This window comes from Octodon degus, unplaced genomic scaffold, assembly GCF_000260255.1.
Source record: "Octodon degus isolate 3935 unplaced genomic scaffold, OctDeg1.0 scaffold00239, whole genome shotgun sequence".
NCBI classification, from domain to species: domain Eukaryota; kingdom Metazoa; phylum Chordata; class Mammalia; order Rodentia; family Octodontidae; genus Octodon; species Octodon degus.
The window spans coordinates 1546663-1570040 of record NW_004524815.1 but is presented as its reverse complement, the minus strand read 5'-3'; the positions used below and the strand labels follow the sequence as shown (position 1 = coordinate 1570040).

The 23378-nt window shown below is 54.2% G+C and overlaps 1 protein-coding gene across 1 annotated transcript; it reads right to left on the bottom strand.

The window, feature by feature from the left end:
• Positions 1 to 10993: 10993 nt before the first annotated feature.
• Positions 10994 to 23072, bottom strand: Serping1 (serpin family G member 1). Its single transcript, XM_004645840.2, has 7 exons — positions 22940 to 23072; positions 21335 to 21812; positions 19359 to 19493; positions 16869 to 17072; positions 16653 to 16789; positions 14166 to 14385; positions 10994 to 11465 (listed from the first exon to the last, which is right to left on the bottom strand). Exons 1-7 carry the CDS (start codon positions 23006 to 23008, stop codon positions 11212 to 11214), a joined length of 1497 nt encoding a protein of 498 aa, XP_004645897.1. The 5' UTR covers positions 23009 to 23072; the 3' UTR covers positions 10994 to 11211.
• Positions 23073 to 23378: the final 306 nt, after the last annotated feature.

Genomic DNA, 23378 nt, shown 5'->3' with positions numbered 1-23378 from the left:
TGAGCTATCTCACTGGCCTGCAAGATTATTTATAAAAGTCACCCAAAGAGTCATATACAAAGTGAGTGCAGGAAATCTCTGCACATACTAAAGACCAAAGAATCAAATTGAAGGTCTGGATTCCACAGCAATGTCCTGTGTTAGTCCAGGTGAAGACCTAGAGCCCATTACAGTCTTCCTGTCGTCCCCCTTCGTGCCTGTTAGTCCAACTGGAGGCCAGGAGCCCACAACAATGTCAACAATGTCTCATGCAGGCCTGTTTTATGGATCTGTGCTTGGAAGCTAGAAAGCCTGTGATGAAGGATGAAGGATCTGCGCTAGCAGGCCGACAAATCTGTGCTGGAGTCAGGAGGTGATACTCAAAGTAAGAACCAGAGTTCCTAGAAAAGTACCACAGCAGCAGTGAAGTCCTGAGCCCCTCTGGAGATGTGGAAAGCTGAGTTCTCATCATCAGCTCAACAAGCTTCTCCAGGACATTGAGCAGCGCACCATCTTCCCCTCCGAGCCAGGAAGGGGTGCTTAAATTGAGGACCAGAGCTCCCCAAGGTGAATGCAGCCATTCTCAGGGACACTGAAGTCTCAAGCTCCTCTTCCTATGAGAACATCCAGGTTCACCAGGAAAGCCACCATGACAAGGTCTTCCAGGAAAAGCGATGGGTCCCTATAGCTTCCCAGCAGCTTCTCTCCTTCTCTGGTTCTGCTTCTTATGCTGCTGGCAGCAGTCCTTGGGTGGGCCTCCCAAACCCAGCACCACCCTGGGTTGCTGTGGGTTCAGTTCAGCTGGGTGTAACAAGCTCACTGCCAGTTGTCAATCTACCACACCCTGCCATTTAATTGTGTGGGTAAGATGTGTTTAGAAACTTGCTAGGAACCTGTCTGGTGTCAGAATCATGCAGCAATTTTGTGTGTGTATATGTGTGTGTGTGGTACAGGGTCTCACCACCCAGCTCAGACTCATAGTGATCCTCCTGTATTAGCATCCCCACGCCTGCTTTTGGTGACTGGCTTAGCATGTGGTGTGCCGCCATGCCTACTTTTGGTGGCCAACAGAGCATGTGGTAATGGAGATCGAATCCAGGTCCTTGCGCTTGCTTAGGTAGGTGCTTAGACTGCTGAGCTATCTCCATGGTCCAGTATTTGTTATTTATTTGTTTATTTATTTTTGCAGTACCAGGGATTGACCTCAGGAGCCTGTGCTTCACAGGCAAGCGCTTATTCTACTGAGCTATCTCCTTGGCCCCTAGTATTTTTTTTCCTTTGATGGTACCAGGGATCGAATTCAGGACCTTGTGCTTGCCAGGCAAGCACTTATTCCACTGAGCTATCTCCCCAAGCATTTGTTTTTTTAATGGCTGACTTTTTTTTTTTTTTTTTCTGGCAGAAACGGGGATTGAACTCAGGCCCTTGCACTTGCCAGGGAAGTGCTTATTCCACTGAGCCACCTCCCCGGTCCCAAATGACTGACTTTTTGAGACAAAGTCTCACTATGTAGTCCAAGGTGACCTTGAACTTGTGGTGATCCTTCTGCCTCAGCCTCCCAAGTGCCAGCTTATAGGTGTGTGCTTTCATGTGCTTCCTGTCCTGTATTTTCTGCTTGACTTCTTAGTGATGGCCCACTGTAGGACTAAGGAAACCTTTTACTCCTAAACCAACTCAGGAGAGACGCAATGAGGAGAAGAACCCAGGCAGGGGAAGTGCTCAGCAGAGTGGCTCTTCATACCCAGAGTCCAGCAGAGGTCACCTGGTGAGCTGTGGTCACCTGTGCAGAGGGGGTGCCCAGGAGATAAGGACTCTGGATCAGGGCTTACCAAGGACACACTTTATCCACTGCACCCTCTCCAGTCTTCCTGTTTGGGGGACCCCAAGCCAACTATTTCTCAGAGGCTCCTTTTGTTTGTAAATCTAGCAAAAACAGCTCCAAGCCACAGCAATACAAAAAATTGCAATGAAATACTGAGCCCGAAGCCAACCTGGGGAACCTGGAAAGGAGCAACAAACAGGGGTTTTGTGCCTGAGGATTGGCTGGGGCCACTGCTCACTCAATGCCCTGGAAGGTCTCCTGGCAGCTAGAGCTGGGGTTGGGGTATAAAGCTTGCCCCTCTGCTCTGGGCTGGCGCCCAGAGGGTGCTGTGTTTGTGCTGTTTCGCAAGTGGGTCAAAGTAAGCATATGCAGAGAGTGGATGTGATTGGCACACAGGTGAGTGTTGATACTTTTTGAAGGATTCTAGCAAAACCGCACAGCCATGAATCTCCCTCGAAGCCTTCTCCCTCTCTGAGCACCCTCATGCCATGGCCCTTGCCGCTTTCCACAGCTGCTCTGGGGTCCTCTTTCCTGAGTGCCTTTCAAGTGACTCTCCTAGCTGCCTCCATGTCCTGGGTTGACTCTCAGCATTCACTTTCGTGAGATAAGGTCTCACTCTTTAGCTCAGGCTGCCTTCAAGCTCACAGTGCCCCCCTGGCCAGCATCTCCAGTCCTGGGAGCACAGGTGTGTACCCAGCTTCCACATTTATTTTTCATGGTCATTTTGACCTTGAGGAAGAGCCAGAAGTCACGTAGCACCAGATATGGTGTGCTAGATGGGGACACAGTGTCATGCCTTCAGAAGCTGCCTTTCCACTGGCTGACACTTGGCTGCAAGAGTCACCCTTTTTTTTTATCCTACCTCACACTTACAAAAGAGTGCTTGTGGAGCTACTTTGGATAAATGTGTTCAACACAAAGCAGAGGATTATTATTATTATTGTTATTGTTATTATTATTTTGTCCTTTTTGAGACAGGGTCTCCATAGGTAGCTCAGGCTGGCCCTGAGCTCACTTTGTAGCCCAGGCTGGTCTCAAACTTACTACAATTCTCTTTCCTCAGCCTCCTGAGTACTAGGATTAGAGATGTGCACCACCACACCCATCTTGAGGGGGAGGATTTTGGAGGGAATTCATGACAATGTGTTTTTTACTGATAAGTAAAAAAAAAATTTTAAACATGTACTGTATTTTTGATCACCACCTGCATTGTGTTTCTGTCAGTGCACATGTACATGTGTGTGCATATGTACATGTGTATACACATGTGTGCATGTATATACACTTGTGTGATATATTTACATGTGTATGAGTGTGTGTGAAGTTGTATCAAGACCAAGATTAGCCTATAGAGCAGGAGGAGGGGTTGAAACACGCGGCTTTAGTTCCTGTCCCTTGAAGCAGTCTGATTCAGGAAAGCCCCTTGATGGCCCCTGCAGCCACACAGACAGTGAGTGGCCCTGTGCCAGGAGGGAGGAGAGGCCACACTGCTCCGACCACTGCCACCTGGGTCCTGGAAGCCAACACAGGTCCAGGGCGAGGGTCCAGGTTTGCATGGGGCTCTTTTTGGATTTGGGGAATTCATATTTCTCTGTTTCTTTCGTTCTGTTCTGTTCTGCTTTTTTGTTTGTTTGTTTGCTTGTTTGTTTTTAGATAGGGTCTCACTATGTAGTTCAGGCTTGCCTTGAACACACTGTGTCCTCTGGGTTGGCCTTGAATTTGCAACAATCCTCCTGCCTCAGCCTCCTGAGTGCTGGCATTACTGATGTGCGCCACCATGCCTGGTTTTGGTGTGTCTTTCTAAAATTCAGCGTTCTTCTCTGGGATAGATAAATGCTTTTTCTTCTTCCAGTGATTAGAGCGAGGAATATCCGTGCTTTCTCTAAGACAAACTCACTCTAGGAGAAGTGGAATCTTGGATCTGCAGTGCAAGTTCTGGAGCTCGATTCGAGGGTCTGCTCTCTACACCACCAGTGCTGTACCTTGGCCTTTGATGGCTCTGAAACCCACAAGATCTGCACTGGCTCCGGGCTTGGGAGTGCCTGCCTGTGATGCTGGCACTCAGGAGGCTGGGGCAGGAGGTCCCCGTGAGTTTGAGATCAGCCTGGGCTGCAGAGTGAGTTCAAGTTCAAGGCCGCGTGAACCACAAACCAGAAAAACAAAACAAAAAGCACCTGCCCCCAGTGGTCACACCATCCTTTCCACTCGAGTAGCTGTTTCCGGCCCTCATCGCAGCTGACTGTGGTGGGCCCGCGTGATGGGCTCGAGCTTAAGGCCCATCATGCCCACCACAAGCGTCCTCTGTGCCGGAACAACGTTACCTCAGAGTTCACGAAGTGTGGTGTCAGTGCCAAACGCTCCCCAAAAGCAGCAGCGCTACAGTGAAGCCCGGGGTGCTGAACCCAAATAACTATCACAGCCAAGCAGTTAATTTAGGATAGGCCTGCACCGCCAAGTGTCAGCGAAATGAATTAGCGCTTAGCAAACAAAAAATAACATCACAACAAAATAGTCTAGGGCTGGGGAGATAGCTCAGTAGAATAAGCGCTGGCCTGGTAAGTGCAAAGGCCTCAGTTCAATCCCTGGTTCTGAAAAAAGAAAAAAAAAAAAAAAGTAGTCTAGCATGGTTGAAAATTCCCTCCTTCCCGGACGTCAGAGCATAGAACAGTCTTTAAATCTCCAATGCCTTCGTCCGTCATCTTCTCTTACGTGCAGTGTGATCTCTCCCTAAATTCTTTTTTTAACTTTGAGTCAGGGTCTCACTATGTAGTTCAGGCTGGGTTTGAATTTATTGTGTAGCCTGGACTTCCCTGACCTCCCAGGGAACCTCCGGTCTCAGCCTGCGGGTTCTGGGATTACACCACGGCTGGTGTGTGTCATCATGGCTGGTATTCCCCTTAAATGAAATGCTGGAGTCTGTATCAGGGTTCTGCAGGGCAACAGAACCAGGGCTGGGGTGGAAATCTGCGGTTGGCCGCTTGCCTTGCATGGGCCAGGCTCTGAGTTCCAGCCCAAATACCAAAAAAGAAGCATCCAGGGGCTAGGGAGATGGCTCAGTGGCACAGTGCCTGCTGGGCAAGCACAAAGTCTTGAGTTGCATTCCCAGTACCCACTCCAAAAAAGAAGCAATCAGATGGGGGATAGATGGCAGGAGGCAAGGGGCATGAGGGGGCGTGCGTGTGAACAGGAGGTGGGACAGGACAGGCCTTCCGCAGGCTGGACACCAGCAAACCAGCAGCACTCACAGGTCAAGGTCAAAGGCCTTGGAGCCATGAAGCTGATGGTGAAACTCGCAAAGGCCAAAGGTCTGTGAATAGGGGCCACAGGGAAGGTTATGGAGTCTGAAATCCAGCAACGTGGCGGGTTTTGGTTTTGTTTGAGACAGGGTCTCACTTTGTATCCAAGGCTGACCTCAAAGTTGTGGCAACCCTCCTGCCTCAGCCTCCTAAGTGCTGGGATGACAGATGTGCATCCTGTGGAGACTGGCATTCTGATAGCTAAGGGTAGAAGGATATCCTCACTCCAAAAAGGGGGAGCTAGAGAGACGGGGGAGGGAGGGAGCGGCTTCCCTCTTGTGCCTTTCAGGAAGCTCCTCCTGCTCATGTATGGGCCCTAGTCCAGCTCCCTGGATTTGGACTAGGTAGTCCCAACCCCACCTGAAAGTACGTAATCCACGTAGCGTGCTGGGCACAGAGCCCGGCAGCACGAATGTCTCACGCGGGCTGTGTGGCGTTGCTGCTGTCCCAGTTGCCAACCACAGTTCCAGACATCCCAGACTGGAGGTGCGTGAGTCAGGAGACCCTGCGTCAGAAGCACAATCAGCCTGGCAGACATCATGGCACACGCTGTCATCCCAGCATTTGGGAGGCTGAGGCAGGAGGGCTGCCACAAGTTCAGGGCTGGGCCACACACTGGGACTGCATCACAGAGGAGGAAGGGCAGGAGAAAGGGGGAGGGGGAGGGGGAGGGGGAAAGAGAGAGAGGGAGAGAGAGGAGAAATGGGCTGAGGATATGACCCCAGAATTGCCAAGGCTCTAAGGAGTGCAGGCGCAGGCAGGATTTTTTTGTTTGTTTTACGTATTTGGTTGTTGCAGGATCTCATCCTGCAGCTCCAACTCCTGGTGATCCTCCTGCTTTCAGCCTCCCCAGCGCTGGGGTTACAGGCATGTGCCACTATGGCTGGACTCTGGCCAGCTCAGCCCACAGCGTGTGGTGCTGGGATTGAACCATAGTCCCTGCGCTTGCCGAAGTAGGCACTTTAGTTTGCTGAGCTATCTTACCAGCGCCTTTTTTTTTTCTTTTTTTTTTTTCTTTTCTTGGTCATTTTTAGCTCACAGTTTATTTTTTTTCTTTTCTTTTTTCTTTTTTTCCCCCCAATTTTCTTTTTTTGTAGTACCAGGGATTGAAATCAGGACCTTTTGCTTGCCAGGAAGGTACTTAAGCCTCTGAGCTATGTCCCTGACCCCTTTTCGGTCTTTTTTAGACAGGGTCTTGCTGTGTAGTTCAGGCTGGCCTTGAGCTCACTTTGTAACCTAGGCTGGCATCGAACTTGCAGCGATCTTCCTGCCTCAGACTCCTGAGTGCTGGGATGACAGACATGTGCCACCATGCCCCCCAGGGAAGGCTCACAGAGCCGTCTGAAGCCTTCTGGAATCCAGACAGATCCTGGAAGTACGCACCTTTGGGAAATGGCGATCGAACAAGTAAGTGTAGGATGTAAACTTTTCCAAGGGGCCTTTGCACGGAGCTATGTCCCCATACTACCCCTTTTGGACTCGGGTTCTCACTATGTAGTTTGGCAGGCCTTGAACTTGAGGTGATCCTCCTGCCTCAACCGCCCAAGTGCTGGAATTATAGTTGTGTGCCACCATGCCTGACTCCTTAGCAATTTTTAAAACCTGTTTTGTCACAGGGTCTTGCTAAGTCGCTAAATTGCCTAGGCGGAGCTTCCGATCCTCCTGCCCCAGCCTCCCAGAGTGCTAGCGTTAGAGTGCTACATCAGGCCTCATTTGGAATCCCGGTTTAAACCCTCACATTGGGCAGTTTAACAGTGTCGCTGAGGAAGAAGGATCACAAGTTCAAATCCAGCCTGGGCAACATAGAGACTTAGGGAGATCCTGTTTCAAAATATAAAAATATAGCCAGGAGTGGTGGTGCATGCCTGCAATCCCAGAACTAGAGAGGCTGAGGCAAGAAGATAACAGAGTTAGAGGCCAGCCTGAGCTACGTAGTGAGTTCAAGGTCACTGCGCGAGGCTTTGTCTCAAAAGAACCAATAAGTAAATGAATGAATGAATGAATGAATGAATGAATGAACAAATAAATAAATAAAAGCAAATGGGATATATATATATAGCTCAGTATGAAGGCCTTGGGTATTGTAGAAGGTGGAAATGGAGATAAGGAAGGAAAGGAGGTAGGGAGGAAGGGAGGGAAGGGAAGAGAAGGGAAGGTGGGAGAGAAGGAGTAAAGGAAGAAGAGTGATGGCAAAGATTTTAGAGCTTTTAAGAATCCACACCACCCGCTGCAGCGGGCAGGCCAGGGGATCACCCCCACTGAACTAGGAGGGTCAAGGCCACAAGGCTGTGCAAGACAGTTACCGCAGCGCCATCATGTGGCAGAGAGACAAACTGCACTCGCACCTAATCCCCCAGGCAGAGTTCTCAGAAGCGCCCGAGTGCTTGAGGGTCTGCAGCACAACAGCAGAACTGGGTACTGAACGGTCAAGGCTTTGCCTACCCAGAGCGGGACTGCACACTGCAGGGCTGGTTTCTGGGTGACTGTGTCCGCCCTGCAGGAGGCAGGCAGAGAGGTGTGTCACAGAGACAGCAAAGGAAGAGGAAACCGGCTCCGTACTCAGCAGGTGAGGCAGCAGGGTTCCAAGTTCCAGGCCACCCTTGCAATCTGTGGAGCTGTGTTTCAAAACAAACACAAGCAGGGTCTGTAGTTTGCTTGGGAAGGCCCTGGGTTCAATCCTTGCACATGCGTGCGTGCACACACACACACACACACACACACACAGTGACTTCAAACTACTTAAGAGTTTTATATCATTACAATATTAGTGTTTTTTGTTTTTTTTGTTTTTTTTCAGAACCAGGGATTGAACTCAGGCCCTTGCGCTTGCCAGAGAAGCACTGATTCTACTGAACCATCTCCCCAGCCCCTGATCTGACTTTCTGACTTACACTCAGGTTTGGGAGGAAGGGGAAGGCATCTGCCCAAATCTGAATCCAACCAACAAGGGTCTGTTTCCTGCTTTGTACCCTCCGTGGAGACCCCTCACCTCTTGGCATCTGCTTCTCCTTTCCTAGGCAGGAATGCTGTTACTTGGCTCTAGGCAGGGTCAGGGGTCTGAACAAAGTGCAGGCCCCTTCCCCCTTTCTGCCTGTTTTTTTTTTTTGGGGGGGGGTACTAGGGATCGAACTCAGGACCTAGTGCTTGCCAGGCAAGCACTCATTCCACTGAGCTATCTCCCCAGCCCCTGCTTTCTGTCTGTTGACCGTCTTGTTCCATTTCCGCAGGCCCGGGCACTACCTTCACACGTCACGGCCTCCCTGGAGGGATCGGCTACGGAACAGTGCTGGGCTTTGTGGTGGGAACCTGAACTGCAGCTTCCTTGGACCAGAGGACGGCGGGCTGTGCACGGCATCCAGCATGGGCGTCTGGCCCTCCTGCCCCTGGGCACAGGCGTCCCTGGCTGTCAGGCCTTTGGCATGGCCGGGATGCACCGCAGGCTCCCAGGGCCTCGGCCTTGGCCTGGAGCTCAGCCTCACTCTGTGTCACAGCCTCTGTGCACCATGCCGGCAGCGCTCTCTCACGGGTCCTGAGAGACGGGGCCTGCTCCTCTGCTGGCCAGAGTACAGTGTAAGAAAGGATCAAGGGCCGGCTGAAGTCATGGGTGAAGACCAGTGTAGGGGAAACTGTGAATGTGCCCCAGATGTCCCCATCTTTCCAGGGAGGTCCTGACCACAGACCGGGCACACTGAAGTCAGCAAAGGACAGGAGCCAAAGGTCAGGCTCTGGAGGAGAGGGCTGCTTGCTAAACGGAATCCACAAGTGGGCCATCCTGGTGCAATCCCAGCACTCAGGAGGCCAAGAGGCCGAGGCAGGAGGATCCTTGTGCATTCAAGGCCAGCCAGGGCTACCTGTGGAGACTGTCTCAAAAATTCAAAACCAATCAACCAAACTGGGCATAGTGGTACCTGCCTGCAATTCCAGCCCTTGAGAGGCTGAGGCAGGAGGATTGCTGAGTTCCAGGTTAGTCTGAACTGTGTGGTGAAATCCTGTCTCCAAAAACAAAAACCAATCCATCAATCAGAGTCCGTGCTAAGCCTACCCTGCCTGGGAAGCTCAGCCCTCCGCCATTCAACCTTGAGCTTCACGGTCCTAGCACAGGGCGGCCACGGGAGAGGAGCACAACCCAAGGGGCAGTCCGCTGCCATTTGGGAGTGCGGGCAGCCACGCAGTAAGCATGCATCTGGGGGTACTGGTGGCCTCAGGAAACGCCACCCCCAGGAACACCTCAGTTTGCCCTGAGCCAAGACCTGTTTGGAAATCTCCGGTGGTGTGGGTGCACCCGCAGGCAGGCGTGTGGATACGCACCTCCAGGCACTGGTGTGGGGGAGCCCAGGTCTCCTGGTGCGGGGGGGAGAAAGTGCCCCGTTGGGTTGGGCCCCTCGCCTCGTCAGCCAGGGAAGCTGAGGGCTGCAGCCACTCAGTCTACGTAGGCCTAGGGGACACAGAGAGACGCGGGGCAGAGACAGCGAGACAGGGCAGAGAGGGAGATGGAGGAGGAGCCAGGAGCAGGGGAAGGGACCCCAGTGCGTCCACGGACAAGTGAGAGGAGAAAAACAATCATAACACCATCAGAGATGGGAGCCCCTCTGCCTTGCCAGGTGGCAGTATGTGTGTGTGCGCATGTGTGCGTGTGTGTTTTGTTCTGCTTTTATGAGGCAGGGTTTTACTTTATAGTTCAAGTTGGCCTTGAACTCATGGGGATCCTCCTGCCTCAGCCTCCGGAGCTCTGGGATCACAGGTGTGGGCCACTTCACCCGGCAGGATGTAGGTTCTGAAGGTTGCTACCAGGTCTGTCACGTTTATGACCTCAGTACTTAATGTAGGCCAAGACGTCTGGTAAGCATTTTTCAAACAAAATATCAAGAAAAGGCAGGATTTTAAATTAGAAGGACAAAGACAGAAAATAGTGGATGGGGGGCCGGGGAGATAGCTCAGTAGAATAAGCACTTGCCTGGCAAGCACGAGGTCCTGAGTTCAATCCCCGGTTCCGCAAAAAAAAAAAAAAAAAAGAAAAGAAAAGAAAAGAAAATAGTGGATGGGCATTAGATTTATAAGTCATAAAAACAGCTGGAGATGGTGATACATGCCTGTAATCCCAGCGTTCCTGGAGGCTGAGGCAGGAGGATTGTAAATTTAAGCCTAACCTGGGCAATTTAACCAACTAAGCAAGACCCTGTCTTAAACTTTAAGAAAATGTTTAAAAAGGCCTGGGCCTGCAGGTGGGAGCCCTGGGTTCACTCAGTCCCCGGACTGGTGGTGGGCGAGTCTTAAGCTCTTTCTCAAAGTCCAGCTCTGCCAATACCCCGATGGCAGGACCTCGTGCAGGATCTTGAGCGGCCTGAGTTTACTGAGTTAAGTTGCTGCAACGACTGAGCAGGTGGGGACGGTCACCGGATGCCTGTGCGACTCCCAGCAGCCTTACTGTGGCACCACCATCACAGAGCGGACGGGACAGAGGCAAACTTGATGCAGACAGCCACGTCACAAAGACACGGCGCATGCCTTTGTGACTTCCTGCTCAGAAAGCCTCGCTTGGCGGGCGGACTGCCAAAGAAGAGTGGCAGCGGGATCATCCACAAGAGGGGACAACCGCGGCCAGCCTGGCTACTAGACCTAGAGCAACTGGTTACTCAGCAATAGCTGGCTGGTACAGCAAGTGCAGTGGTGTTTGTCCTGATTTATTTTTTCTGGAAATTAAACCCAGGGCCTTTGCACTGAGCTACCTCATTGGCCCTTTTTAATTTTAAAACAAAGTTTCTCTAAGTTGTCCAGGCTGGGGCCAAACTTGCCATCCTCCTGCCTCAGCCTCCTAGGGTGTTGGGATTAACACCAGCCCCAGCTTATTGATTTCCAAACGAGGGAGTTGACATGCAAAGGCAAATGAGAGAGGCAGTCATGGTCATCCAGGTTTTATTTTCAGGGTCTGGTAAACTGGAACTAGAGAAAGCTGCAAAAAGTGGTGTGCAGAGCACAGCAGGGCCACCAAGTGGCTGAGGGAAGCTCAGGAGCCTCAGGCCAGGGGGAGGGGACAAGTCCCCCCAGGGCAGCCAGCCACAGGACAGCCCTGCGTGCTGAGGCCTAAGTGTGCGGATCCCCGCCCCACTCTGGCTCTCAGGCCCTGGGATCATGGACCCGGCCCATGAAGACAGGGAACTTGTGCACCTGGTCCCAGAGCACAAATAAGAAAGGCTGCTGCACCTCGAAGACCAGCAGGTTCCGGGCCACGGAGAGGGCAGAGACGGCGGCTGCCTCCACGCCGGTCTCGGTGAGCTCCAGCACGATGTGGTGCTGCATCTCCGACACCTGCAGGTCCTGGTCCTCCGTCAGCCCGCACAGGTTGAGGTCGTAGGTGAAGTCGAAGAATTCTAGGGCAGAGCAGGAAGCGATCGGAGTCAGACAGCACAAGGCCCCCACGGACGAGGCCCCCATGGACGAGGCCCCCACGGACGGAGACTTTTGCCTTGTACTGTCTGGGTTTCTCCCACCTCCCACGTCCCTCTTCCTCCCACCTAGCTTCACAGGCTGCACACTGGCCTTCTGCCATTTATTTGGAACTGGGGATTGAACTCAGGCCCTTGCACTTGCCAGGGAAGCACTTATTCTACTAGCCATCTCCCCAGCCCCACTTCTGTTCTTTTGAGACAGGATCTGGCTATGCAGTTCATGTTGGCCTTGAACTCACAGAGACCTTCCTGCCTTAGCCTCCCGCATGCTGGGAGCACAGGTGATAACCACCATGCCTGGCTTAGCCTTTTTCCATTTGTGGGTCTCCTGAATCGGAACCATCACTGCTCTCAGGAGCTGAGAATCCTCCTGCCCCCTCCCCCATCCCTGCAACCCCACCCCCAGCCCTGAATCATGATGTCATGATGTCAAGACTTCCTGGTGTCCAGCAATGGAGGGGGAGAAGTCACCTCTCAGAGCCTGGTCGCCCGCTGTATAACGAAGCCACGTACAGGGTGAGGTGCTGTGAAGACTGTGAGATACCAGCACTAGTCTCTGCCCACAGTTCCTGACCCGGAGCTTCAGAAAGGCACGCGACTCCTTAGCAAAAGGGGCTGCAAACACACCTTTGACTCTAGGACTGGGTCTTGGCCCTGCTAAGGGACTCTTGGGTCCCTTGCGGGGGCAGGCGGCAGGGCTGCCTTTATCTTTTCCTCCAGCAAGGTTCCTGGGTAGGGTCTGAGAGCCTGGAGGATGAGGTGGTGATTGGAAGTCCTACTTCTACCTTTGGGGACAGTGAAAAAGCCTCTTAGAAGCCTCCGTACAGATCCCCAGGGTGCAGGACCCGGAGGGCTCCCCCATGCCTGGGCACTTCGAGACGGAGGCCCTGTGCTTGCTGGGTGCGCGCTGCCGCCCTGCCCACCTCCTCCCTGCCTGGCTAGCTATCACCACCCACTGTGTTGTAGGAGGAGTGATAAAGAAACCAGTGAGTGTTTCCATTTGAAAACAAACGAAAAAAAAAAGAGGGCTGGGGAGATAGCTCAGCAGCACAGTGCCTGCCTGGCAAGCACAAGGTCTTGAGTTCGATTCCTAGTACAAAAAAAAAAGCTTACAGCAACATGCGCACTGCCAGAGTGCCCTTCCCTCCGAGCACACCCCCTCCCACCGTCCTGGCCACTGTCCACGGCGGCTCCGGAGTCCTCCTTCCCGAGTGTCTTGGGTAGCACTGCTGTGGCCGCCTCGACCTCCTGAGTCGATCCAAAGCATTTCTCTCATGGTCATTTGACTCTGGCGAGGAGCCGGGAGTCACATGGTGCCGAGGCTAAGGACACAGGGCCCTGCGTTTAGGAGCTGCCTTTCCGCTGGATGGTGCTTGGTGGGAGCATTTGCGAAGTCTTGGTCACGTGAGCCTCATGAAGCCACTCAGGGAAGAGGACTCCAGAGCTGCTGCAGAAAGAGGCAAGAAGGAGAGGGCGCGTGCTTCGAATCGCAGGGTGATTCTAAGGAGGACTGGCGGCCATGGTGCTTTACTGTCATGCACTTAAAGTGCGCCGTACACTTGCACCGCTCCTTGTGTGCCACAGAGGTGCTTGCCCCGGGTTCTGCCAGCCGTTCCCTGTGGCCTGACTCTGGGAAGCCCCACTGGAAGCTCCGATTGCAGCCACTCCCTGCCTGATGTCTGCGGGGCTCCGGCCTGTGGCCGAGCCTCCTGCTCCAGGTCTGACGTCGTCTCAGGCAGACTGGGTCAGAATCCACTGTTCTGAGAGAAAGCTTGCTCTTTGTCTGCAGAGAATGGAGGACTCGCTTGGGGCAGGGCTGTCTTTAAGTCTTGGAAGCTGAAGCAGGAGGATCTCAGATCAAGCCCAGCCTGACCAATTTAGTGAGACTCTCTCAAGAAATAGAGCCGAGCATGGTAGTGCACGCCTGTCATGCCAGCACTCGGGAGGCTGAGGCAGGAGGATTGCCCTGACTCCTAGGCCAACCTGGGCTACTTAGTGAGTTCAAGGTTGGTCTGAACTACATGGTGAGACCCTGACTCAAAAAAAGTAAGTAAATGAATAAAAGGAAGGGCTGAGACATAGCTATTGGAAAGACCCTGGTCCAGTCTCCAGTACCTAAACCCAAACCAGGCCTCCAGATGCATCCCCAGGAGGCCCCTTGCACACAGTGGGGTGCGGACGGCCACAGGTGCATCACCCACCTCCGCCTTGGTTACCTGTGTCACAGCAACCTCCCAGAGAAGTGCAGACCACCTTCTGCTTTGCCCTGAGCCGGCTGAGGGCAGGCTCCGAAGCCCCTGAGCCTCAGTTTCCTCAGTGACTCCGTGGGATACTAGCGTCTGCCCTAAGACCCACAGGACTGAGTGTGACCTGAGATTGAGGGTATAAAAAAAAACACCAGCAGCGGGGTACAGCAGTGAACGCCTGTCGCCCCAGCACTCGGGGGCTGAGGTAGGAGGGGCCCTGCCAACTTCAGGGCTGGCCTGAACTACACAGTGAGACACTGTCTCAAAACTCCCAAATAATAAATAAGTGAAACGGAGAACAAAAATACACTCTAGAATGGCCACAGCCCCCAGGACAGGCCTGCCCCACCCCCCGCAAGCGCCCTGAAGGCCTCACCCAGCTTCTCCATGATGGGCAGCAGGTTCTGGGTGCCGGTCACCTTGACCCGCGGCATGATCAGGTACGTGGGCTGGTACTTGAACATCTCCAGCTTCTTCATGACTGCTTTAAAGAGTGTGGGGTTGAGCGTGCGCTCCAGCTCCTCCAGGGGCTGCCCCAGGCTCTGCGGCACCAGGATCACGAAGCTCAGGTTGTGGGAGAGCTGCAGCTGGCCCACCTGGGGACCGAAGGGCACTGGTCAGCTCCCCTTGGTGGCCGCTCGGTGCGGCCCAGAGAGGAACAGAAGGGACCTAGAAGAAGGCAGAACTCAACAAGGGGCAACACAACTGCCAGGGCTGGAGCCTCAGAGCGGCCCTGAGGAAGCACACAGGTGCTGGCCAAGGAGGAAGATGGCCCAGGATCCCCGTGGTGATGGTCTCAGCGCCCCCGGGGTGTGGCCTCTCCGCCCCCAAATTTACCACAGTGCTCTCCAGGGATCTCAGCAAATCTAACCCCCTCTGTTGGGTAAACATCCTAAAAATCCCAGGGAGAATTAAGAGACTAACTTCAGCATATTAAAAACAGGTGGTGAACTCGGAGCAATCCCAGCACTCTGCTGAGGCAGGAGGATCTGGATTATAAACTCAAGCCCAGCCTGGGCAATTCAGCATCTTAGCAAGAATGAAAACGGCAGTATTTGTCATTTTTTTTTATTTTTTATTTTTTATTTATTTATTTGTGTGTATGTGTGTGTGTGTGTGTGTGTGTGTGTGTGTGTGTGTCCAGCTCAGTCCACCAGGGGGCGGGGCTAGCTGGCATGTGGTGCTGGGAGATTGAACCGCGGTCCCTGTGCTTTGCTAAGCTTGTTCTAAGTAGGTGCTTTAGACCACTGAGCCATCTCTCCAGCCCAAGGAATAAGGTTTTTTTTTTTTTTTTTTTTCTTCCTCAAATGCCTTCAGGGCACTTGTGGCCAGCGGGAGAGTTGTGAGGTTCGAACTCCAGCAACCTGAGGCTGACAGCTTTGTGGAAGCAGCCACTTAAAGGCCTGAGCTAGAGCCAGGCCCCCCAGTATTTGTCATTTTTAAGAGATTCTGACGTGCTAGTTTTATGCTGTTAAGCAAAAGTTACAGGATGATTTTATTAAGTTTGGGAATGGTAGGCCGAGTGTGGTAGCATACACCTATCATCTCAGCACTCAGGAGGCCGAGGCAGGAGGATCTCTGTGAATTCCAGACCAATCTGAACCGCATAGCAAGACCCTATCTCAAAGAACCAAAAAAGGACGGTGGAAAATAGCCTGTTCAGGAAGTGTTTCCAGCTGCTCCTGGGAGTTGCTCCCTGCCAGCCCCTCTAGTTCATGTATTTATTTATTCACTAGGCAGACAGTGCAGGGCCCTGACTGTACCTGGCCCTGTTCTAGGCCCCGAGGACACAAAAGAAACCAGACAGCTCCCTGTTCTCAATGACTCAGGCCCCATCTCAGGACAGGAGACAGGGATGGCTTAGGAGTGACAGCAGCTCGGGAGTGACAGCGGCTCAGGAGTGACAGCAGCTAGTAAGGGCGTCAGGAGGCAATAAAGAGTATGTCCTAGTGGCTGTGGGAAGGGGAACGGCCTCTCCGTCTCTGGTCAAGGACCTGGAGCCGGGGAGGAAGCCCCATGCAGCCAAGAGGACCCAGGCAGGGACGGGATGCTCCCTGTAGCGCCCGGGGGCAAGGAGCCCGCGGCGCTTGTGACTGGGTATCCTCAGCCTCTGGGGCTCTCTGCAGCTGGCTCTCCCTACCTGCGTCTGCCCTCTGCGGGGCGCAAATTGGGGCGCCCACATCAGGTGCTTTACTCGCTGGAAACTCTGAGGTGTACGGTCTGTATTTCTCTCTTCCTAACCACTGAACTTATTATTTATTCATTTATTTGCAGCACTGGGGGTTGAGCCCAGGGTCTTGCCACTGAGCTATGCCCCCAGTCCTTTCCGGCATTTATTTTGAGCCAGGGCCTTACTAAGGTACCAATTTGCACCAATTGGGCTGGAACTTGCCACCCTCCTGTTTCAGCCTCCCAGGGCACTGGGATGGCAGAGGTGTGCCGCATCTGCCTCTAACTGTTGCCACGACATTGTTCAGCTTCTGTTAGGAATTCAGACCATTTAAGACACGTAAACACTGCCTACAAGTTGTGCATGGACACCCGGACACGTGTGTGCACACATACACAGGCCGTGTACCAGTACACACCTACACACATGCACACACAATCTGTTCAGCCACCAGCTCACCCTGAAGGTTGACGGCAGGAGACCCCCCCCCTCCCGCCACAGACCAGAAACCAGATTATTTTCACCACTGGAAGAACAGAAACAGCGGAGAAACTGAGTCAGGACTTGTGGCCTGAGACACCCAGAGTCTGGCTCAGCCAAGACTGGAGAAGGGAGGAGTCAGGCCAGGTGGAGGAAGAAAAGAGACGCGCCCATGAGGGAGGTGTAGGGCGCAGCAGCGGAGCACCCACTTGCCTTGGCTCTCAGGCTGGGGTCCAGGAAATGTGCCATCGGGTGCTTCTTGCTGTGCATCATGGGAACATGGATGACGGTGTTGCCCATGTAGAAGGTCTCCTTCTTCTTCTTTGGCTCGAAGGGCTGCTTCCACTTGGCTGCAGGGTGGAGAGGCCTCTGTGAGGCTGTGCTCAGGACTTGGGACTGGGAGGGGAGGGCCCGGGGCACCCTCCTCACCACTCAGGTGGACGGCGTTGAATAGCATCAGGCGGATGTCCGGTGGCAAGCTGTGCAGCAGCCCGCGGACCTTGTACCCGGTGTTCTTGGCCACCCAGCTGTTGATGAGCCCCACGTCCGCGGCAGAGTCATTGCCCAGCACCTGGGGGCTGCTGCCGTACAGGCGCTGCGAGGCGTTCACAAAGCTGTCCTTGATGAGCAGGTCTGGGCACAGGGGAGGCCGCGGTGAGGCTCAGCACCTCCCGGGCAGCCCCGTGCCCCGGGGAGGCCAGGACAGCATGGTGTGCGGGCACGCAGTTCCCCCACCACTGGTAGAAGACGTGAGTCCCAAAGAAGGCAAAGGCTGAGCCACAGGCGGGACGGCACAGCCTGGCCAGGTCCCTGTGGCCTGGGGAGGTTGCTCTGCACTATCCGCCACCAAGCCCCTGGCTCTGTACTCTTTTCTTCCCTGATTTCAGCAGGGCCCAGATTTTGGGGAGGTTCCCAACAAGATGCCTTGACTTCTTTGAAATTTATTTTATTTATTTATTTTTTATTTTATTTTTTTATTTATTTGAGAGAGAGAGAGAGAGAGAGAGAGAGAGAGAGAGAGAGAGAGAGAGTGTGTGGTGTGTGTGTGTGTGGCCAGCTCAGCCCACCAGGGGGCGGGGCTGGCATGTGGTGCTGGGGGATTGAACCGCAGTCCCTGATGCTTTGCCAAGCTAGTTCCAAGTAGGTGCTTTAGACCACTGAGCCATCACTCCAGCCCCCCCCTTTTTTTTTTTTTTGAAATTTATTTTTTTATTTTATTTAAGATGCCTTGACTTCTGATCTCCGGAGCCCATGTGCCCGGAAAAAAGTGTTTGAAACAAAACATTTTTCTGAATTAAATAGATCAGAAAGCTGGGCATGGTAGCACACACCTGTAATCCCAGCCCTGGGGAGGCTGAGGCAGGAGGACCTCTATAAATTCTCACCCAGCCTGGGCTACGCAGGGAGTTCAAGGCCTGCTAGAACTACATAGCAAGACCTGTCTCAAAACAACAAGAACGCAGGCCAGAGACACTTCTCCTGGCTTTGCTGATGCTTGATTTCAGCACAAGACCCGGGACCCCCGGGGAGGAGTGGCTCAGCAGCCAGAAGCCCTGTGACCCACCACCTGACTGGATGCGGGCAAGGCTGGTTTATGGCAGATAAGCAAAAGCAGCATTCATGACCCTGCACAGCCATAACTTTCTCCCATGAGAAAGATTTTCTCCTAGGCAGCTATTTTCTTTTTCCCTTTCATTTGTCTTTCTTCTCTGTATCTTCCTCAGTTCTCTACAGCAAACATTACTTACGTAATTGAAAGCAAAACATAAGTAACATTTGGTTTCACACCTTTTTTTGTGCGTGCCTACGAGTCGCACAGATGGACAAATCCCCCCCCCCCCGGCAGATTTGGCCCCCTCTCTGTTCCTGGAGTTAAGCACGGCCGGGCTAGCTCTGTGACCCTTCTCTGAGTGCACGTTTGCAGCGCACAACGCTTGCTTTCCTCTTAGGGTGCGTGCGGGATGCGTCTTGCCTCTTTCAAGACCCCTCTGTCTCTCTCGCTCCATCTCTCTTTGTTGCCTATTTCCTATCTTTTATTTTTCTTCTTTTAAAAAATGATGTAGACTTAGGGGTTCCCTATAGAGGTTCCTCAAAACCCTGGAAGTAGCAAGCCCATTTGGAGCAGCCGGTCCCTTTCTCGAGAGTCAGAGGCACCAGTCACAGCGACCTGCGCATGCTCGCGCTGTGGACAGCAGCGCCGCTCACGAGAGCGCGCCTGGAGTAGCGGGTCGGTCCACCGACAGAGGGCGGAGGAAGATCTCTGCCGCCAAGCGATTTACCACAGCCAGACTGCATGTGCAAAGTCACCCGTGAAGCGCAAGACCTTGGCGGGCTCTGCCGGGCCAGGCTGTCGCCTCCCTGTCCCAGGAAGTGGCATCCCTCCAGTGTCCCACCCACACTGGGGCTCCTGGGCTGTCTGCAGAACCCCTGGGCTTTGGGGAGCAAGTTGGGACTGGTGGCACTTGGTTGCCAAGGTACCACTCATTCCCTCACACTACACATGCGAATGACAAATTCATGTAACATGAAAGTAAAAAGAACAGGAATCTCAGGCAAGGCTCCATTGACCCACGGCCAAAACATGCCTTGCTATCTATCCCAGGGAGGCTGAGTCAGGGGGATTGTAACTTCAAGCTCAGCTTGGGCAGGAGCCAAACACCAGGGGCCGGGGAGATGGTTCAGTAGAAGAAGCGCTTGCCTGGTAAGTGAAAGGGTCTGAGTTCAATCCCTGGTTCCGCAAAAAAAAAAAAAAAAAAAGGAACCAAACGCCTGTCCTGGGTCTTCCTGCCAGGAGATCTCACGAGATCTCACCAGCTCCAGCAGCCCCCAAGGCAGGTGGCCCTCACCGCAGATGCCCTGGCACCAGCAGCCCCTTTTGTCCCTTCCCAAGCCTGTCCCCTCCTGGCGGCTGCCACTCACCTGGGCTGTGGAAGATCTGGGAGGCTGAGGTGACGCCCTTGTTCACGAGGGCCTGCAGGGCCTGGTGGACACAGGTGAAGTCCTTTGGGTAGGAGAGGACGCCCTCCAGGTTGCTCCTGGTGCTGTCCCCCGCTCCTGCGGAGAAGGGCAGAGGTTGCTGGGGACCAGAGGGAGGACGGTGCCATTCCCTGCAGCAGAGCGGAGTGCAGGGTGACAGAGCTGGGATGTACCATGTGGGTGACAACTTCGGTGAGTGTTTAAATTTTTAAAAAATGTATTATGGTAAAAGGCACATTGCCACAGATCCCAGAATCCTCCCCTTGCCCCCGTCATACTCCTCCCACCATCCTGGCCCGTTTCTGCAGTGGCTCTGGAGTTCTCTTTCATGAATGTCTTTAGCTGTGCTGTCCTGCTGCCTCAGTGTCCTGAATGGATTGAAAACGTTGGCCTTTTTTGACTTTGGGGAGAGCCGGAAGTCACAGGTGCCAGATCAGGCGGGAAGGGTGGATGACGACATGCATCTATGAGCCGCTTTTCTGCTGGGTGGCGCTTGGCAGCAGCTCTCACTGTGTTTTCAATCACAGCTTGCAAAGGCCCCAGGAAAGAGGACTCCAGAGCTGCTGCAGAAAGAGCCCAGGTCCGCGGGACGAGTGTCGGGAGCGAGGGCAGGACTCAGAGGGCACTCGTAGCAGTGTCTTTTACTATGGCGAATTTTTATTTAAACATCCATCCCAGTTCCATCATACCTGCAGTGCACGTTAGAAATGGAAGGGGCAGGCGTGACCCCAGGGTTGGGCTTTGCCAGGGCTTTAATTTCCTTGCCGATGTTGCTATTTTTCGTCTGTCTGTCTGTCTGTCTGTCTGTCTGTCTGTCTGTCTGTCTTTCTTTCTTATCTTTTGGAGACAGGGTCTCACTATGCAGCTGAGGCTGGCCTTGAGCTCACTATGTAGCCTCAGCTGGTCTTGAGCACACAGTGATCCCCATGCCTCGGTGTTCTGAGTGCTGGGGTTACAGGAGTGCACCACCAGGCCCCGCTGATGTTGCGGTTTAAATCTCATGCATCTGTCAAAGCCAAGCTTGGCCACTGCCTGTTTTACATGAGCTATTATTTAGTTGCTTTGGACTTGAAAAGGCTCATCCTACAGGCAAGAGACACCAGACCATTAATTATTAATAATATTATTATTAATGTGACAGGGTCTCATTATGTGACACAAGCTGGCCTGGAATTCATGTGAATCTTCCTGCCTCAGCCTCCTGAGCACTGGGATGGCAGGCTCACACCACCACTCTTGGCCCAGGAGAAAGTTCTGTGCTTGTACCATCTCTAGCGGCACCCTGGACCCCGGTCCATGGGGAGGGATTGCTCTATCCCCACTGCTCCCCGTACTGTACTTGTGCCATTTCTAGGGTAATGAGGCCCTCAGGAGGCCAGAGGGTCTAACATTCTTGTGACCTCTCACTGTGCCAGGCCAGGCTCCGCTTCTTCCCTCCTGAGGTGGGTTCCACCATCCCTGCTCAGGCTCTGTGAGGCTGGGGGGCAGACGCACGCTCGCCCAGCGAGGGCAGCTTTGCCAGTCCAGCACTGTCCCGGGACATTCAGCTCCCTCTTGCCTGGCTTCACCTTGAACCATGGATCAAATAGTAGTGCCAATTAGATCACCGTTCTGCTCACTTTTTGTACTGGGGCTTGAGCCAAGTGCCTTCGTACTGAGCTACACCCCAGTGCTTTTAAATTTTTCACTCTGAGTCAGCCTCTGGTGAAGTTGCCCCAGGCTGGGCCTGAAATTAGGATCCTCCTGCCTCAGCTTTTTGCTATTTTATGGTTTTTTCCTCATTAAAATGAATAATTAAAAAAATAAGAAACCCTGAAAACCAAGTAGGTATAAATCACTGCTAAACAAAAGACTGTTGAGGGAAGAAAGGGGTCCTCCCTGCCCCCACAGAGCCCTTTCTCCCCCTCCCCAGGCCTCACCCAGCAGGACCTGCGTAAGCAGGCTGGCGATGCTGAAGGGCGAGAAGGCCATGTTGGACTCGGAGCTCTTCGTGGCCGCAAAGGCGCGGTACAGCTTCAGGGCGAAGTCGGTCAGTGCATCCCCCAGGATGGCCTCCGCCACTTGCGTCTTGGCCTCAGAGCAGGGGGTGACAGGCGGGGGGCAGAGGGGCTCTGTGGGGGCCGGGGTGGGAGTTTCTGTGGGGGCTGGAGTGGGGGTCTTCGTGGAGGCCAGGGTGGGGGCCTGGGTTGGGGAGTCACTGGTGGCTGTCACGACTGTGGCCAGGTCTGAGGCGTTGCTGGCTGCTGGCCGGGTGGGCGAGTGCACGGAGGCTTGGGTGGGCGAGTGCACGGAGGCTTGGGTGGGCGAGTGCACGGAGGCTTGGGTGGGTGCCTTCTCCGTGATGTCATCGTCCCTGACCTGCTGCTGTTGAGCATCGGAACTGGAGAAGGCTCCTTCCTGGGGTGCAAGAGACTGGTCTCAGTTTCCTCCCAGTGGGAAGAACTGCAGCCCGCATTAGAGGGTCACTCCAGGACAGCCCAGTGGGGCTATCAGCTTCCTGAGGGGCAGAGCTGGGGGTTGAGGGTAGAGGGACTTCCACGCAGGAGGCCAAATCCTGGCTTGTTTCTGTGCAGAGCCAGTGTAGCCCAGGCTGCCTTGAATGCCCTGGGATCCTCATGCCTCAGCCTCCCAAGCGTGGAGATAACCAGCATGGGCCACCCACTGTGCCAGGCTGCTTCCACATACATGCCGGTGCCGGGACTCACTCACCGGGCCAGCACCAGACCTTTGAACTTGGGGCCTGTGTCACAGGACAGTGTATTTTTTAAAAACTATGCTCTGGCCCCACTAGGAGCATTCCCAAAAGAAGGGCAGAGAAAGGGTGGGAAAGATGGGGGCAGGGAGATAACACGTGATCTCCGGCTATCGGGCAGGTCTGGAGGCTCCGGATGGTTGTCCTAAAACGGGGAGGCCAGACACAAGACAGCCCCTTGGGGTGAATCCTCCAGCCCCCAACACCAGTAGCTCCCTGTTGACAAACCCTGTTTTACCTACCCCCCCCCAACTCCTCAGCTAAGGAAAGGAGTCGCAGATTTGTTAAGGGGTCCTGGCTGTTGAAGGTCGGGGAACCAGGGCCCCACAGCGATCCCTCCCTCGCAGCCAGAGCATCTGTCTACAACCCCTGGTTTTTAAAAGTGCAGATTCCAGACGTAGAAGTTAATTCAGTTTTCCCCCCTCCTTCCCAGCTCTCGGCCTGGGGTGGGGTGGGCCTGCTTCCCTACCTGGCTTTGGGGGCTTCCTGGTACCCTGTCCGGCACCAGCACCCCTTTTCCATAGGGTCCAGGCGGGCGCAGGTGGGCACAGCCGCACACAGCCCAGGACAGGGCCCAGCGGCTTATTTCCCTACCCTGCCTTCCCCCCCTCCACCCCTCTGGGACCTTTGGGCGGCTAGGTTGGCAGAGGCCTCTGTTGCTCTGCCTTTTGTGACTCAGGGCCAGAACCCCTACGATCCCACATCGGATCCCACCCCATTCCATCTGCCAGGGTTAACCCGAACCCCGTCCCTCGTCCCTTCTGCCCCTCACCGCGGCTGGCGACAGCAGCAGCAGCAGCAGCAACAGCGAGGGCGCGCGCGGGGTCGGCCTGCGCCACATCGCGACCCCGGGACTGAGGACCAAGCAGCAGCGGGTCTGGAGCTGCGGGGGCCGAGTCCCGGCCCGGCCCCGCCCCGCCCCGTGTTGATTTCCCAGAACCTCGCCCCTTCCCGGCAGTGGCCGCGCTCCGCTCCCGCCCGCCTCGACCCTGGGTCCCTCTCTGTCCATCTGTCCATCGGGGCCCCGGGAGGGGGATCCGGTCTGAGCCCGCGACGAGGGCGGGGTCGCAGGGAGGTGCAGAGGGTGTTCCGCAGCACGGGAGGGTTGGGAGGAGGGGAGGAGGGGGGAAAGAGCTGGAGGCCCTCTGGAGACCAGGGACAGCGGGCAGGCGCTGGGGACCCGGCCCCGCCCCCCACGCCTCTCCCGACCT